The sequence below is a fragment of the Oryctolagus cuniculus genome, chromosome 16, assembly GCF_051225735.1.
Source record: "Oryctolagus cuniculus isolate XC-2025 breed Fujian yellow rabbit chromosome 16, ASM5122573v1, whole genome shotgun sequence".
Taxonomy (NCBI): Eukaryota; Metazoa; Chordata; class Mammalia; order Lagomorpha; family Leporidae; genus Oryctolagus; species Oryctolagus cuniculus.
In genome coordinates, this window is record NC_142882.1 from 24,706,647 (window position 1) to 24,725,651 (window position 19,005).

The window sequence follows — 19,005 nt, forward strand, 5'->3', positions numbered from 1 at the left end:
TAGCAAGTAAACCTGCTGTCTGCAATGCAAGCCCCTCATATGAGCACAGGTTCATGTTCTGGCTGTTCTGCTTTTGATCTAGCTTCCTGCTGATGGCCTGAGCAAAGCAATGAAAGATGATCCAAATACTTGGGCAAATGCTACCAATGTGGGAAATCCAGATGAAGATCTTGGTTCCTGGCCTCATTCTGTCCCAGCCCTGCTCAATGAGGCCATCTCTGACGTGAAAAAGCAGAAGGAAGATCTCTCTGGGTCTCTCCTCTATACACAATATTTTCAAATAAATTTTTTAAAAGCTTAGAAAAAAGCTCCTATAAACACGATCTTTGTCTATCAGTTAGAACTTAGGAAAGCTGCTGACACTAAAAAAAAAATTCCTGGGATTCATACAAATAAATTATCTGGAGATCATATGGTTGTGCTTCACATTTCGGCTTATATATGGTCATTGTGTTCTTTTGGTTTATATTTTAATAAGCTTATTATTGCATGAAATTTAGTTTAATATAATTTTACTATTTCAGAAAGCAGGATAAAGGTTCAGAGTAGTTTTCTGTAGCTGCATGTATACTGCATATTGTTCAAGAAGAAATAACTGAAAGGGGGAAAATTTTTATGATATGCTTTTTGTTTTTTTTAAAGATTTATTTATTTATTTGAAAGTCAAAGTTACACAGAGAGAGGAGAGGCACAGAGAGAGAGAGAGAGAGAGAGGTCTCCCATCCAATGACTCACTCTGCAAATGGCTGCAGTGGCTGGAGCTGAACCAATCCAAAGCCAGGAGCTTCTTCCAGGTCTCCCACATGAGTGCAAGGACCCAAGTACTTCAGCCATATTCTACTGCTTTCCCAGGCCATAGCAGAAGTGGAACATCCAAGCCTTGAGCCCATACCCATATGGGATGTCGGTGCTTCAGGACAGGGCATTATCCCACTGTGCCACAGCACCGGCCTCATGATATGCTTTTTGAAGTCACACACTCCAAACATAGCATTAGTAGCAAAAGGGAAGACATGCTCAGGAAAATTTTCTAAAGCAATACTATGTGAACTGGTGACAATTTCTGAAATGGATCTGAAAAATAAATGTTTTTTAATTAAGTGTGGCAAAGTGGAGAACATTAGACAGAAGTTAGGGTGCCAGGTATTTACAAATCATGTGACACTACACAAAGCACTTTTCTCCTGAAATACAATATGTTTCATCTTTTTTACAAAGATCCTGGCAAAACTTCCTTGAGCTACCAGGGAGGAATATTAGAATACAGGGGGAAGGAGTCCTCCAAGATGGTGGAATAGGGAGGGAGCACACTGATAATCCAGGAAAAGATAGTTTAATAAAAGTGGAGATACTGTAGTTTCAGGGAAGAGTTACAGGAAAAACTCAGAGGAAACTCTTCCAGAAGTAGTAGGACATGGTGAACCTATGTGGAGGACACAGGTGCCCACGGCTCAGGACCCCAGCTGCCAAGTCTATGCACCAGCTCTGGAAAGGGAGGTGAGGTGAAACCTCAGTAGCCTGAGACACTGGTGGGGAAGCAGCAGGAAGAGCCTAGAGGGAATGAGGTTTGAAGCCCCATGGGGGAAAGTCCACCAGTCTAACTAGAGGAGAGAGAAAAATAAATAAAATAAAGTAAAATAAAATAAAATGGACCAGTATGGACACAATTCTTTTTCTCACTCACCTTACAAAGGTGAGCAAGACAAAGAGCAGGCACCATTCTGGATATACATAAAAGCTATGCCACCTCAGGGCTGTGCCTGCCCTAAGCCAAACAGAAAAACCTGACTCTGGTGGGGAGAAATAACAGGAGGTTAGGACCTAGTGAATGTGTGGAGCTTATGAACTGAGACTGTGAAAAATAATAACAAAGATGAGGGTGTGTGAGAGAACTCATGGAGTGCCTGAGACGTGAGTACTCTCGGGAGATGCCACAAACTTGGTAAACTTGGCAACCTTATGAGAGATTGCAGGCAAATGTGAGCTTACACTGAGGACTGCACAGATCCTTTGGGTGGTCCTTGTGACAGAGCAGACAAATATTATACCCACAGGGGCCAGAGCTCAGACAATGACTGCCTCCAATTACACTCAGCTGTGTGGAATTAATTCCCTTCTGAATTAAAAAAAAAGAGAGAGAAAGAGAATATCTAGCATGCCTAACCTGGGTGTGTCACCATTAACCCTGAAGAACCGAACAGAGCTCTGTGGCCACACCCATCACAAGCCTCTAAGGATCCATCAAAAGCAGACAGTCCACTTAATCTAGAGTCAATGTATAAGAGAAAAACCACCAAAGCAAAAAAAAAAAAAAAATAGAGAGAGAAACCAAAGAATATCTTCACAATGCCAAGCAATGAATGAAGAAACTGAGGAAAGAAGAAAAAAGAAGACATCATAACACCCCCAAATGAACAAGACACCCCAATTCAAGATTGTGAAGATGATGAGATAGAAGAAACGCAAGATACGGATTCAAAAAATTTATGAAAACAACATTTAGAAGTTCTCAAAAACAAATTCTTGAACTTCAGAAATCCTTAATGGACATTTTCTCTCTCATGAAAATGAAATCTTAAGGAGGAATCAAAATGAAATGAAAAACTAGTAGAACATGAAACTGTGATAGTGATGAGAAATCATAATGAAATGAACAATTCAATACATCAAATGACAAACATATTAGAGAGCCTTAAAAGCAGAATGAGTGAAGCAGAAGAGAAAATTTCAGACTTCAAAGACAGAGCACAAGAAAGTATACAGTCAAACCAAAGAAAAGAAGAGGAAATTAGAAATCTAACAAATATTGTTGGGAATCTACAGAATACTATTTAAAAAAAAAAAATTCGCGTTCTAGGAGTTCCTGAAGGCATGGAGAGAGAGAAAGGATTAGAAGGCCTTTTCAGTGAGATACTAGCAGAAAACTTCCAGGGTTTGGAGAACAGAGACATCCTAGCACAGGAAGCTCATAGAATTCCTAGTAAATATGACAAGAAGAGATCTCATCACAACACGTTGTAATCAAACTCACCACAGTGAAATACAAAGAAAAGATCCTAAAATGGGCAAGAGAGAAACGTCAGATTACTCTCAGAGGATCTCCAATTAGACTCACAGCAGACTTCTCATCAGAAACCCTACAGCATAGCAGGGAATGACAAGATATAGCCCAAGTACTAAGAGAGAAAAACTGCCACCCCAGAATATTACATCCTGCAAAGCTCTCATTTGTGAATGAAGGTGAAATAAAGACCTTTCATAGCAAACAGAAATTGAAAGAAATTGTCATCACTCATCCAGCCCTGCAAAAGATGTTTAAGCTGTGTTACACACAGAAACACAGAAACACAGTCATCAATATGAAAGAAGGTAAAGGAACAAAACCTCACAGTAAAAGATCATAGGAAGTTCAAAGCACATATTAGAAAATATCTTTGGCAAATGGCAGGGCAAAGTTACTACTTATCAGTAGTCACATTGAATGTTAATGGCCTCAACTGTCCAGATAAAAGACAGACTGGCTGAGTGGATTAAGGAATAAAACCCATCTATTTACTGCTTAAAAGAAACACATCTTTCCAACAAAGATGCATGCAGATTGAAAGTGGAAGGTTTGAAAAAGATATTCCATGCTAACAGAAATGAAAAAAGAGCTGGTGTAGCCATTGTAATATCAGATAAAATAAACTTTAACAAAAAACTGTTAAGAGAGACAAAGAGGGGCTTTATAAAATGATAACAGATCAATTCAACAGGAAGATGTAACTATTATAAATGTGTATGCACCTTATTACAGGGTACTGGTTTATTTAAAAATTTGTTATGGGACTTAAAGGGAGACTTAGACCCCAATACAATAGTATGGGGGACTTCAATACTCCACTCTCAGAAATAGACAGATAAACTGTACAGAAGATCAAAAAGGAAACGCAGACTTAATTGTTCAGCATAGCCCTGACTGTTAATGAACAACTTAATACATTATCCCTCTTAGTATTTTTTTTGTCTGTTCTACTTAATATGACTGGTTTAATTCTGTAATTATCACACAGTTATTCTTAAGTGTTGAAAATTAACTGAAATGTGATCCCTGTTAAACATAAGAGTGGGAATAAGAGAGGGAAGAGATGCATAATTTGGGACATGCTCAAGCTGACTTGCCCCAATTGGTAGAGTTAGAAATATACCAGGGGATTCCAATTCAATCCCATCAAGGTGGCATGTACCAATGCCATCTCACTATTCCAAGTGATCAATTTTAGTTCACAATTGATCATAATGAAAGGACTAAGAGTCAAAGGGACCACATAAACAAGTCTAGTACCTGCTAACACTAACTGATGGAATAAATAAAGGGGAGAGTGATCCAACATGGGAAGTGAGATACTCAGCAGACTCATAGAATGGCAGATGTCCTAAATAGCACTCTGGCCTCAGAATCAGCCCTAAAGCCATTCGGATCTGGCTGAAAAGCCCATGAGAGTACTTCAGGCATGGAAAGCCAAGACACTCTGGCAAAAAGATCTCTGCGAGTGAGATCCCAGTGGAAAGAACAGGTCTTCAAAGAGGGAGGTGCCTTTCTCTGAAGGGAGGAGAGAACCTCCACTTTGACTATGACCTTGTCTAAACAAGATAAGAGTCGGAGAACTCAAGGGGCTTCCATATCCTTGGAAACTCATGACTGGTGCATAGGGAGATTACTGATGCCATAGACAGGAGTGTCAATTGGTAAAGTCAACAACAGGAGTCACTGTGCACTTACTCCTCATGTACGATCTCTGTCCTTAATGTGCTGTGCATTGAGATTTAATGCTATAACGAGTACTCAAACAATATATTTCACTTTGTGTTTCTATGGGCGTGCAAATGGTTGAAATCTTTACTTAATGTATACTAAACTGATCTTCTATAAAAAAAAAGAAATTATCAATTCCCAACTTGACTCTCACTGGGATTAAACATGACAATAGGTCTGATCTGATTTCATCATCATTTAAAAAAAAAACTCATCTATGATTTTTCAATTTATGTTTCTGTGTGGGAGCAAACTGTTGAAATCCTTACTTAATGTATACTAAGCTGATCTTCTGTCTATTAAGATAATCAAAAATGAATTTTGATGTGAATGGAAGGGGAGAGGGAGTGGGAAAGGGGAGGTTTGTGGGTGGGAGGGACGGTATGGGGGGGAAGCCATTGTAATCCATAAGTCGTACTTTGGAAATTTATATTCATTAAATAAAAGATAAAAAAATACTCCACTCTCAGAAATAGACAGATAAACTGTACAGAAGATCAAAAAGGAAACAGCATATTTAATTGGCACTATAGCCCAAGTGGATCTAACAGATATCTACAGAACTTTTCATCTTACAGTTCCAGAATATACATTTTTCTCAGCAGTGCATGGAACCTACTCTAGGACTGACCACATACTAGGCCATAAAGCAAGTCTCAGCAAATTCAAAAGAAGTAGAATCATACCATGCAGCTTCTCAGACCATAGAGGTATGAAGTTGGAAATTAGCAACTCAGGAATCCCTAGAGCATATGCAAACACATGGAGATTGAACAACATGCTCCTGAATGAACAATGGGTCATAGAAGAAATCAAAAGAGAAATCAAAAACTTTCTGGAAGTAAATGAGGATAACACAACACACCAAAACTTATGGGATACAGCAAAAGCAGTGTTAAGAGGAAAGTTTATATCAACGGGTGCCTACATCAAGAAATTGGAAAGGAACCAAATAAATGAGCTTTCAATGCATCTCCAGGATCTAGAAAAACTGAAGCAAACCAGACCCAAAACTAGTAGGAGAAGAGAAATTATTAAAATCAGAGAGGAAATGAATAGCATTGAATCTAAAAAAAAAAAAATTACAAAAAATCAGCCAAACGATGAGGAGCTCGTTTTTTTAAAAAATAAACAAAATTGACACCTCGTTGGCCCAACTAACTAAAAATGAAGGGAAAAGACCCAAATCAATAAAATCAGAAATGAAAAGGGAAATGTAACAACAGATACCACAGAAATAAAAAGAATCATCAGAAATTACTACAAGACCTGGTATGCCAGCAAACAGGGAAACCTATCAGAAATGGATAGATTCCTGGACACATGCAACCTACCTAAATTGAACCAGGAAGACATCGAAAACCTAAACAGACCCATAACTGAGACAGAAATTGAAATAAAGGCCCTCCCAACAAAGAAAAACCCAGGACCAGATGAATTCACTGCTGAATTCTACCAGACATTTAAAGAAGAACTGACTGCAATTCTTCTCAAACTAGTTAGAACAATAGAAAAAGTGGGAATCCTCCCAAATTCTTTCTATGAAGCCAGCATCACCTTAATTCCTAAGCCGGAAAAAGATGCAGCACTGAAAGACAATTACAGACCAATACCCCTGATCAACATAGACACAAAAATCCTCAATAAAATTCTGGCCAATAGAATGCAACAACACATCAGAAAGATCATCCACCCACACCAGGTGGGATTCATCCCTGGTATGCAGGGATGATTCAGTGTTTGCAAATCAATAAGTGTGATACACCACATTAACAGATTGCAGAAGAAAAACCATACGATTATCTCAAAAGATGCAGAGTAAGCATTCGATAAATACAATACCCTTTCATGATGAAAACTCCAAACAAACTGGTTATATGAGGAACATTCCTCAATACAATCAAAGCATTTTATGAAAAACCCATGGCCAGCATCCTATTGAATGGGGAAAAGTTGAAAGCATTTCCACTGAGATCTGGCACCAGACAGTGATGCCCACTCTCACCACTGCTAGTCAATATAGTTTGAAAGTTTTAGCCAGAGCCATTAGGCAAGAAAAAGTAATTAAATGGATACAAATTGGGAAGGAAGAAGTCAAACTATCCCTCTTTGCAGATGATATGGTTCTTTATTAAGGGGATCCAAAGAACTCTACTGAGAGACTATTGGAACTCATAGAAAAGTTTGGCAAAGTAGCATGATATAAAATCAATGCACAGAAATCAACAGCCTTTGTATACACAGGCAATGCCACAGCTGAGAATGAACTGGTAAGATCAATCCCATTCAAAATAGCCACAAAAACAATCAAATACCTTGGAATAAACTTAACCAAGGACATTAAAGATCTCTACGATGAGAATTACAAAACCTTACAGGAACAAATAGAAGAGGATACCAAAAAATGGAAAAATCTTCCATGCTCATGGATTGGAAGAATTAATATCATCAAAATGTCCATACTTCTGAAAGCAATTTATAGATTCAATGCAATACCAATCAAAATACTGAAGACATTCTTCTCAGATTTGGAAAAAATTATGCTGAAATTCAAATGGAGACACAGGAGACCTTGAATACCTAAAGCAATCTTGTACAACAAAAACAAAGCTGGAGACATCACAATACCAGATTTCAGGACCTGTCTTAATTATTACAAAAGTGGAAAATGTGTTTTGCTCAAAGCTTTTCCAACAGCTCCTCAGTCTAGTTTGCCTTCACTTTGAAAAGATACTTTTTCTAGGGTATACATGAGCATTTCATTGACTTTTCCATCAAACATAATCTTTGCAAAGAATTTAACTGTACCCAGCTTTTATCAGGAGAGCAAGAAGTCATCACATTGATGACTTCCTCCCTGAATGAGACTATTTGACATGCCTTTGAAGAACATACAATGCTAATGCCTTTTAGTCCTTCCTGGGTTTTGGTGCAATGCATGCCTCCTTTAAAAAATTATTTGTCATGGATGCTACAAATCAGCCCAGCTTATATGGCCCCCCTTCCAATGAAAAGTACTAAAATCAGTCAAATTGAATTCTGTAGGCACTCTCATTAGTGCTCTCAGTGACTTCTTCACTTGTGGAGCTCATATGCCTTCTAAATTCTTTGGATCAGTTATGATATCCATTACTTCTCAAGGGCTGTGATGCAAGGAATAGCCTCTCTTGGAACCTTGCTATGTGCCAGTAAAATTAAATTAGATGGCTATTAACTGTGCTCTACTGGAAAAACAGTCACCTACACACCTTGAGCCTGTGATTCTCCAAACCTTGTTGTCTAGTAGGACTTTGGCCATGGATATAGAACAGTAAAACAAGAGAATGGCTACTATGGCCTCCTTAATATATGATGGACCCAAACTTGACATACTGCATTTGGCAAAGGGGATGGCTTCCAATGTCTACTGTCTACATCGAGATGCCAGGGTACTGCAGGAGGTCACTATTCTAACAATAAAATAGAAAAACCATTTAAGTTCAGCTGGACACCATTCTGCTGACTGTTGATCTCATTACTGTTAATCGGAATGCCTTCACTGGTGACAAAGCAGAGACCCAAAGTAGTCACAGCCATTATCTGCTAACAAAAGCTTAAACCAAGAGTTATGGATTAATATCTATTATAACACAATATCTCAGAACCCATCTAGTCCATGTGTTGAGAGTTGGAAGCTGTTATAGTTGGCCCATACATAAATAGGATGCTAATTGTGCCAGATGGGTTCTATATCCTTGTACTGCAAGGAAGATGTCATAGATATTGATGATCCAAACTTATCCAGCTCCCTGCTAATGTGTCTGGGAAAGCAGCAAAGGCTTGCCCAAATGCTTGGGCCCCTGAACCCATGTGATATCTGGAAGAAGCTCCTATCTTATGAGATCAGCCTGGTCTAGCCCCAGTCATTGTAGCCATTCTGGAGGAGAACAAAGCAGAGAGATTAGTCTCTCCCTTTCTCACTCTAACACTACTTTTCAAATATATAAATAAATCTTTTAAAATGTAATCATTTCAATAGATTCCTCAGTGCTCAGTCATGATGACTTTTACTGTCTTAAGGACATTTTCATTTCTTTTTTTATTTATTTTTTTAACTTTTATATAATGAATATAAATTTCCAAAGGATTACAATGGCTTCCCCCCATATCTTCCCTCCCACCCACAACCCTCCCATCCCCCGCTCCCTCTCCCCTTCCATTCACATCAAGATTCATTTTTGATTCTCTTTATATACAGAATATCAGTTTAGCATATATTAAGTAAATATTTCAACCGTTTGCACCCACATAGAAACACAAAGTGAAAAATACTGTTTGAGTACTAGTTATAGCATTAAATCTCAATGTACAGCACACTAAGGACAGAGATCCTACATGAGGAGTAAGTGCACAGTGACTCCTGTTGTTGACTTAACAATTTGACACTCTTGTTTATGGCATCAGTAATCACCCTAGGCTCTAGTCATGAGTTGCCAAGGCTATGGAAGCCTTTTGAGTTCACTGACTCTGATCATATTTAGACAAGATCATAGTCAAAGTGGAAGTTCTCTCCTCCCTTCAGAGAAAAGTACCTCCTTCTTTGATGACCTGTTCTTTCAAATGGGATCTCACTCGTGGAGATCTTTCATTTTTTTTTTTTTGACAGAGTGTCTTGGCTTTCCATGCCTGAAATACTCTCACAGGCTTTTCAGCCATATCTGAATGCCTTAAGGGCTGATTCTGAGGCCAGAGTGCTGTTTAGGACATCCGCCATTCTATGAGTCTGCTGTGTATCCCACTTCCCATGTTGGAATATTCTCGCCTTTTTAATTCTATCAACTAGTACAGACCTTTGACTCTTAATCCTATCATTAGTCATAAAAATTCTGCTCTAAGCAAGACACACATAAAGCCAATCTCATCCCTTTCTCAACAAAAATTTAATGCTAACTGCATATTTAGGAGTGTTCTATTGCATTGAATTACAGTACTTTTCTATATCTTATTTTTTCACATTTTATTTATTTGAGAGGTCAAATTATAGACAGTGAGAGGAAGAGACAGAGATAAAAGTCTTCCATCTGCTGGTTCACTCCCCAAATGGCTCTCACAGATGGAGCTGCACTGGTCTGAAACCAGGAGCCAGGAGCTTCTTCTCTGTCCCCCCTTGGGTAAAGGGGCCTAAGTACTTGAGCCATCTTCTACTATTTTCCCAGTCCATAGCTGAGAGCTTGATCAGAAGATTAGCAGCTGGGGCTAGAACTGATGCCCATATGGGGTGCCAGTGCCACAGTACCATCCCCTCTACATCTTATAAACACATCTTATCTGTAAGAAGAAAACTGAAAAGTGAGTCAAGTATATCACAAATTATGTTAGAAATTATCTCTAATTTGAAAAAAGGAAAACCCTAAAATAGAAATGGTTCATTTTGGCAATCTGCACAAATAACCTGTGTCCTATTACTTTATTCTTTGGAGTACTTTTCCAGATTTCTTCTGGCCTTCCTGCCTTCCCTTGTTCCTCATACCCTTTCAATATCACTGCCTCTCTGTCCCTGCAGTTCTCTCCCTTTCAAACCAGTCTTGTAGACTGTCAATCATTATTTCAAAATGTTTTGTAGGAAGGGCCTGAATGGCCTTCTAATATCCCTTAAATATATATTTCCATAAAACAGGCAATAGAGGGGCTGGTACTGTGTCCTAGCAGGAAAAGCTGCTGCCTGCATTGCTGGCATCCCTTATGGGTGCTGCTTTGAGTCTCGGCTGCTCCATTTCTGATCCAGCTCTCTTCTAAGGTCTTGGGAAGCAGTAGAAGATGACCCAAGTCCGTGGGCCCCTGAACCCATGTGGGAAAACTGGAAGAGTCTCCCAGCTCTTGGCTTCAGTTTGGGGTAGCTCCAGCCATTGCAGCCATCTGGGGAGTAAACCAGAAGATGCTTCCATCTTTCTCCCTCTCTCTCTGCCTCTGCATCTCTCTAACTCAAAGAAAACAAAACAAAATAAATAATAATAATAATAATAAAAATAATTTTAAAAACAGACAGTAGAGCATAGTGGGAAAGCCATTGCCTGTGATGCTGGTATTCCATACTGTGCATGAGTTCATGTCCCAGTTGCTCTATTTCTGATCCAGCTCCTCCATGTGCCTAGGAAAACCACAAAGGATGGTGCTTGTGCTCCTACTCCCACATGGGAAATGTGGAAGAAGATACTGGCTCCTGACTTTAATCCAGCTCCAACCCCAGCTGTTGTGGCCATTAGGGGTGTGAAATAGTGGATAAATGATTTACATCTCTCTCTCTCTCTCTCTCTCTCTCTCTCTCTCTCTCTCTAACTCTGCCTTTGAAATAAATAATATTTTTAATTTTTTTAAAAAATTAACAAATGGCCCTAAATATTCTGACTCATCTTGACATGTAACAGGAGCCAAGAAAGTTGCTGCTGACTTTATGTAGTGTCTCCTCAATCCATTCTATAAGAAAAAAATATTTATTTCTTTTGCTATCCAAACATTCAAATCCAAAAGAAATAATACTACCCAGTACAGCTCTGTTTAAGGCTGCTCCTGCACTGAGGAAAAGTAAAGGAGCAAGGGGCCCAAACCCTGTGTGGCAGGGTGACAGTCCCCTCCCCACTTTGCATCTGAGTTTCTGATTAGAGAGGGAGACAAAGGCAACTCCAGATACTGCAGTGGTACACAAACAGCCTCAATCACAGACACGCCTTGTGTGTGTGCAACAGAAGGAGAGCACAGAGCACTATGTAAGGGAGGAATACATTGAACACAAAAGGAAAAGGTGTGAATGGAGATAGCTAAGAATTTCCCCACTCTGCTAATCACGATCTCAAAGATGTCCAGGCCAGAATTCCATTTCACTTTGGAAAACCCACTCCATAAACTTTTCTCCACCTAGGTGTATTCTTCTGTGAGGAATCTGTCTTCCTGTGAGAGATGGCACCACCACAAACTGAAAACCAGTCAAAAAGCAGAGTGATGGCTTTAATTCTCAGAGGTGAATGGACAACCACATCTATGAATTCTGCCTTAAAAAATAAGCTTCCTTCTGCTCTAGAAATCGGATATAGATTTGGGCTAAAATGAGGACCACAGAGACCAGTTGAGTCTGTTAGGTGAGAAGGAAGGAAGCTTGATTTCCAGTTGTTACTTTGTAGCATGTTAGTTTTGAGACGATTTCATATTCCACTTCTATTTGAAGAGATAGAAAGGTAGAATCAGTGCCAGCCTAACACATGGCAGCTTTAGCCACTGATGACATCACAGCTTGCTACCCAAAAGGGACAGCCAAAATAAACTCAACAAATGAGAACCAAAATAAAACAGAACAGTCTAACATAATACCAACATTTGTTCAGCAGATATTACCAAGATCTTGACACACAAGTCATCAGAAAGATAAAGGGTGGGGCTGGCTTTGTGGCACAGTGGGTTAAGCCACCACCAAATAAAATGCTGGGATCCAATATGTGTGTCCACCCTTTAAAAAAGATTGATTTATTTGAAAGTCAGAGTTTTGGGGGCTGGTGCTGTGGCACAGCTGGTTGAGGCCCTGGCCGGCATCCCATATGGTCACCGGTTTGGGTCTTGGCTGCTCCACTTCCAATCCAGCTGCCTGCTAATGTGCTTGGGAAAGTGGCACAGCATGGCCCAAGTCCTTGGCCCCCTATATCCACATGGGAGATCCAGAAGAAGCTACTGGCTCCTGGCTTCAGATTAGCTCAGATCTGGCCACTGCGGTCATTTGGGGAGTGAACCAGCAGACTGAAGACCTCTCTATCTGTCTCTATCTCTATCGGTAACTGTCAAATAAATAAAATCATTCTTAAAAAAATCAGTTATGGAGAGGAGGGAGAGTCAGATGGGATGGCATTGTGGATTAGCAGGTACAGCTGTTCCCTGCAATGCTGGCATCCCATATAGGCACCAGTTCATGTCCTGGCTGCTCCACTTCTGATCTACTTCTCTGCTAGTGGCCCTGGAAAAGTAGAAGATGGTCCAATACCTGGGTTCTTGACACCCAAGTGGGAGACCTGAATGAAGCTCTTGGCACCTGGCTTGGGCCTGGCCCAGTTCTGGCCATTGCAGCCATCTAGGAAGTAGACCAGCAGATGGAAAATCTCTTTCTCATTCTCTCCCTTTCTCTATCTTTGCCTTGCAAATAAATGCTAAAAGAGAGAGAGATCTTCCATCTTAGATGGCTGCCATGGCCAGAGCTGAACCACACAGAAACCAGGAGCCAGGCACTTCATCTGGGTCTCTCACATGGCTTACAATGGCCCAAACACTTAAGTCATCCTTTGCTGCTTTTCTCAGGCCATCAGAAGGGAGCTAGGTTAGAAGTGGAGCAACTGGGACATGAACTGCTGCTCATCTGGGAAGCTGGCAATGCAGATGGTGGCTTCCCCCATTGTGCCACAATGTCAGCCTCACAAGTGTCAGTTTGAGTCACAGCTGTTCCACTTCTGGTCCAGCTCCCTGCTAATGCAACTGGGGAAGCAGAAACAGATGGCACAAGTACTTGGGTCCTTGCACCAACATGCAACACTTGGTTGGACTTCCAGGCTGGGTCAGCATTATTCATTTCAGTCTCTTGAATGAACCAGCAGATGCAAGATCCCCATCCTTCTGTCTCTGCCTCTTTCTCTTTAACTCTGCCTTTAAACTAAAATTTTTAAATCTTAATAAAATAAAGGGAAAGGGTGAAAGAGTAGCCATAGTAAAGTAATAGAGCAAAGCTACAGTTGTGCTGTCCCTCAGCAGCCTTCTGCCTTAAGTGGGAAGTCTCCAGCTTACAGACACTGACATAAAAGACACATTCACAAGATACTTCAAAACAACAGATGAGAGGTTTACAAAGCATATTTGTTTTATGATAACTTTCATTCAATAGGTACACTGGGTTTAGATATAAGCCTTTTGTGCAGCCAAGTTAACCCAGGGTCTAAATCAAAGAGACATACTGAGGAAGATGTGCTGCCAGGGGAGAGAGCTGCATTGTCTCATTGCTCTTGTAGCATCATAAAGAGAATGAAAAGAGCTACTCATGTGCATGGTTATAAGGAGGACAGAAGCACAAACATTTCAGAAGGGGGGAGCAAATTTCAAATATAGTTATTTTAAGAAAATGAAATGAAGTCAATTTCAGAATATAATGTGGAGTAGAAAAACACCATCAGTTCATCAATTCTCACAGGGATCCAGGAAAACTGCCCTGCCTATCCATAGACCAAATGTTTCAAAACCCATTTTCTGATTAAATTCAGAAGATTACAGGAATCAGCACTCTGGGTGTTCAAATGCCAAATTAAGTTTTAGTTTCCACTATGGGCACATGTAGCCCAATCACTCAGAACATGAGAAAAACTTTACCATATGAAGGAACATGAAATATTCAGGCACACAGAATAACTGTGCTTAGTGCTCAAAGTGAACCCCAGAATAAGCACCCAGAAAACCTGTTAGGTCTTGGGTCCAGTGCAGTGGTGTAGCATGTAAAATTTTATTTGTTTATTTAAAAGGCAGAAATACAGAGAGGCAGAGGCACAGAGAGTGGTCTTCCATGCACTGATTCATTCTGAAAATGGCTGCAATAGCCAGAGCTGGATCTATCTGAAGCCAGGAGCCAGAATCTTCTGTCAGATATCCCATGCAGGTGCAGAACCCAAGAACTTGAGCCATCTTCCACCGCTTTCCCAGGCCACAGCAGAAAGCTGGATCTCAAAAAAGCACCCATATGGGATGCCAGCACTATAGGTGGCAGCCTCACCTGCCATGCCACTGTGCCAGTCCTCAAAATAAACCTATTTTAAAAAGCATTTTAAATGAGGGATGGGAGAGAGTTTGTTTATCCAAAGCAAGGATAACAAGATAATACCACACAGAAGAAGCTCCTGGCTCCTGGCTTTGGATCGGCACAGCTCCGACCACTGTAGCCAATTGGGGAGTGAACCAGCAGATGGAAGACTTCTCTCTCTCTACCTCTCCTTCTCTCTGTGTGTAACTCTGACTTTCAAGTAAAATAAATAAATCTTTAAAAAAATAGCTACTAGTACTCATTAACTTCAAAAATATAGAAATTTAATGAAACTCAAAATATAACCAAAATAATCTACTACAAATTATAATCTTTGAGTCATGTTAGAAAAAAATTAACCCCTCCCACACTTTGAAAAAATGCACATGGGGCTGGTGTTGTAGGTTAAGCAGACCCTGGCAGTGCCAGCACTCACATGAGCACTGGTTCAAGACCTGGCTGCTCCATTTCCAATATAGCTCCCTACTAATTCACCTAGGAAAGCAGAGGGTGGTGGCCCAAGTGTTTGGGCCCCTGAAATCAAGTGTGAGAACCAGAAGAAGCTCCTAGCTCCTGGGTTCACCTGGCCCAGCCCAAGTCATTGTGGCCATCTGAGGAGTGAACCAACAGATGGAAGACCTCTCTTTCAATCTCTCTGTAAATCTGCCTTTCAAGTAAATAAAATGAATCTAAAAAATACACTGTATACAATGTATATTTTGGTTATTCTCTCATACAAAGAAAGCTCAGATAAACTGTAGATGAATTCTCCTGGCTTGATGCAATTCAGAGGATGATTGCCTTCTGCCACCCTGTGGTAGACATCAATGAAAGTTATTAGTGGGAAGATGAATGGGCCAGTGCCAAAGCTCCCTAGGCTAATCCTCCACCTGCAGCACTGGTACTCTGGGTTCTAATCCCAATTGGGGCACCAGTCCTGTCCTAGTTGCTCCTCTTCCAGTCCAGCTCTCTGCTGTGGCCCAGGAAGGCAATGGAGGATGGCGCAAGTGCTTGGGACCTGCCCCCACATGTGAGACCAGGAGGAAGCACCTGGCTCCTGGCTTCAGATCAGTGCAGCACTCCGGATGTGGTGACCATTTGAGGGGTGAACCAATGGAAGGAAGACCTTTCTGTCTCTCTCTCTGTCTAGCTCTGCCTGTCAGAAAAAAAATGGGAAGATGAATGGATACCATCAGACTGCTTCCTCACATGGCACATTTTCTTAAAGACATCACTGCTACATTAACAGATTATGTCTCTCATGTGAAACATATCTCTCCTAAAAATTTGAAAGAACTTGCCAGAAACCTAGAGCAGAGCAGGGAATGATGTGCTAAGAACAGTCAGTTAGCCTGAGTAGTCTAGGAATCCTGTTCTTGGCTGTTTTCAAGTTTGTATTAATGTACACACAACATAGTTGCTGAGAAAGTGTCTTACAGCTGTTTCCTGGGTGTGAAGAAACTCTTTTCAGCAGAAACACATAACTGCTTGTCCACTCACAAGCACTGTGATAGGGAGTACATGGGGGAAAAGGTCAAAACACACTGGGTTTGACAGGAAGAATGCTGTTACTCTAACAACCTCTATCCAGGATTCCCTTTCTATTTTTACTTCCTGTTTTTACTATGGTAAATGAGTTTTACAGGTTATTAATCTTGTGACAACAGGACTCTAACAGAATCTATGAATCACTCAGTTAATCAAGTGAAAACTTCATTATACTGAAAGTCTATAGCAATAGTTTTTAGGGCCACATCTCTCTTTTTGTAAAAATGATTTATTTATTTATTTGAGAGGTAGAATTACAGATACTGAGACAGATAGACAGAGAGAAAGGTCTTCCTTCTGCTAGTTCACTCCCCAGTTGGCTAAAATGGCCAGAAGAAATGCACTGATCTAAAGCCAGGAGCCAGGAGCTTCTTCTGGGTCTCCCACATGGGTGCAGAGGCCAAAACCCTTGGGCCATCTTATACTGCCTTCCCAGGCCACAACAGAGAGCTGGATCAGAGGAGGAGCAGCTGGTACTTGACCAGTGCCTACCCATATAGGATGCTGGTACCACAGGCAGAGGATTAACCTGCTGAATCACAGTGCCAGCCCAAAGCCACATCTTTTACTGTACTGTTTGTGCATCTCTTGGAAGGAAGGGGCATATTTTCTCTTTTCTTCCTTACTCCTCCTCATGTTAACACCTTGTACAAAGGCTTACACAGAACACAGTCATTATGAAAATCTATCACTAATATCCTCCCATGTTGAAAATGTCATGGGGTTAAACACAGAACCCAGAATAAGAAAAGTAATTGGAAGCTGGTGTTCTGGCTGAGCGGGTAAAACCATAAGGGTGCTGGTTCGAGACCTGGCTGCTCCACTTGTGATCCAGCTCTCTGCTATGGCCTGGGAAAACAGTGGAAGATAGCCCAAGTGCTTGGTCCCCTGCATCTGTGTAGGAGACCTGGAAGAAGTTCCTGGCTCCTGACTTCAGATCCATGCAGGTCTGGCCATTGTGAACATCTGGGGAGTGAACCAGCAGATGGGAGACCTCTCTCTCTCTCTCTCTGTGCCTTTGCCTCTCTGTAACTCTGCCTTTCAAATAAATAAATGTTTTCTTTTTAAAAAGTAATTGGCCCTCTTAATTAAAACTGTATGGACTGTAAGATAACCAGCTTGGTGGAGCATTGAGTGACTGTAAAGAACCAGAAGAGAAAAATTGCACTTTTCTGTATTTATGTTTTCATAGCTCTCCACTTTATGAATATCCATATTAAAGTAGCTCATTATTAACACACACAGTAGACTTGCATTAATTTCAGTTCACGCCAGTGCCGCGGCTCAATAGGCTAATCCTCCACCTAGCGGCACCAGCACACCGGGTTCTAGTCCTGGTCGGGGTGCACTGGCCTCAGCATGCCCACTGCGGCAGCCATTGGAGGGTGAACCAATGGCAAAGGAAGAACTTTCTCTCTCTCTCTCTCTCTCTCTCTCTCACTGTCCATTCTGCCTGAAAAAAAAAATCAGTTCACTTCTCACTTTGCAAAGAGATTAGCAGCAGGTAATAATAGTTGACATCCCTAATAACATAAGCAAGAAGGGGTGAAGACAGAAATTGAATAGCAGGAAAATAAATCAGCTATGTTTCCATGGCCTCAAGCTCCAGATTGAAAAAGGGTCTGTTAATTAAACACAGAGGAGAGATCAATGCACATAGCTACTGCACAAGCTTCACATTGCCGCTGGGAAATACATCCAAACACAAGGTGCCCCAGCTGTCAGATGTGTCCACGGGGTCCAGCATGGGGGCCATGAGCCAGATCCTACTCTGATCTTCTCTCTCCACCTCTCTGCTGCCTCAGGCTCCCAGCTGAAGGCCACCAAGCCTGCCCAGCTGGAACTACCATGGGATATAACAGGAGGCCCAGCCAGAAAACATTCTTTGACCCACCCAAAGTGAGAACTGGGCTTATTTAAATATAGGGAATGGGACTCCGTCCTTCGCCTTGCTCTCAACTGCCCTGCTTGTGCTGTTACTCGTCCTGTGTACTTTAAGAATTTGAGTGAGGCAGCCCATGGGACTGGCCGAGCATTGGGAGACTGGGAAGCGGCGGTGGGAGACACAACACCTGGGCCCCAGCCTTGACTCTGCTGGAGAAGCTCCCAGAATCACTGAGAAGCTAGTGATCAATGCCTGGGAGCCGACATCCACCATCACACCCACCCCTCTCCCACACATGCATAGATGCCCCTTCCTATTCTCCATACTTGCCGTGGAAAATCTTAGGAGCACGTCCCCTTTCTTCAGGACACCTGGAGGGCAAAGTGGAGAGTGTGGGACAGGAGAAGTCACTGGAATTTGGGACCCACGGATGGCAGATGCAGAAGCACAGAAGCAGTGGGTGGTAGGTCTGGGGTGTGTGCTCCCCAAATGCCTGCAATTGCACTTGCAGAGCAAGACGCCCCAGTGAATGTGGGAGAAAGAGCAAAGCAGCCTCTCAGGGAACACTCTGACCAGTAAATGAACTTCATCTGTTCCCAACCCTGAGCCACAGGGAAAGGCACGCGCATGCGCACGTTCTCCCACATTCACACGCACAGGCATTCAGAGAGGAAAACGTTAGAGCACCGGGTGACTCTGGGAAATGGAGTCCAGGCCAGGGCATTCCTAGATAGACTTACTGGCCCTCTCCTAGGGCTTCAGTGTGGGGTGGGTGGAGACAGGCTGGGAACCAGAGGGCGTTTGCTTTTGTTTACATCCCTCCATCCCTTCCTCCCCACCCCAAATCTCAAGGGTCAGGTGCTGTTCTTCCTTTCTTGAACAAAATCTTAAGAACTGACAGCCACTGCTGCTGAGTCCCAAATGCCAGTTCCCTCACACATGCTGTTTCCCTCAGAAAAATCCCCCTGCTGCTTTATTCCTGGG

The 19,005-nt window shown here is 41.6% G+C and overlaps 1 protein-coding gene across 1 annotated transcript in view; it reads right to left on the reverse strand.

The window, feature by feature from the left end:
• Positions 1 to 18,767, reverse strand: part of LOC149121610 (uncharacterized) — a 31,391-nt gene extending 12,624 nt beyond the window's left edge. Inside the window, exon 1 of the mRNA XM_089316565.1 lies at positions 18,352 to 18,767. Coding sequence (XP_089172691.1) covers positions 18,352 to 18,684 — 333 coding nt within the window. The 5' untranslated portion in view covers positions 18,685 to 18,767. The remainder of the gene's footprint in view (positions 1 to 18,351) is intronic.
• Between the last annotated feature and the right edge of the window lie 238 nt (positions 18,768 to 19,005).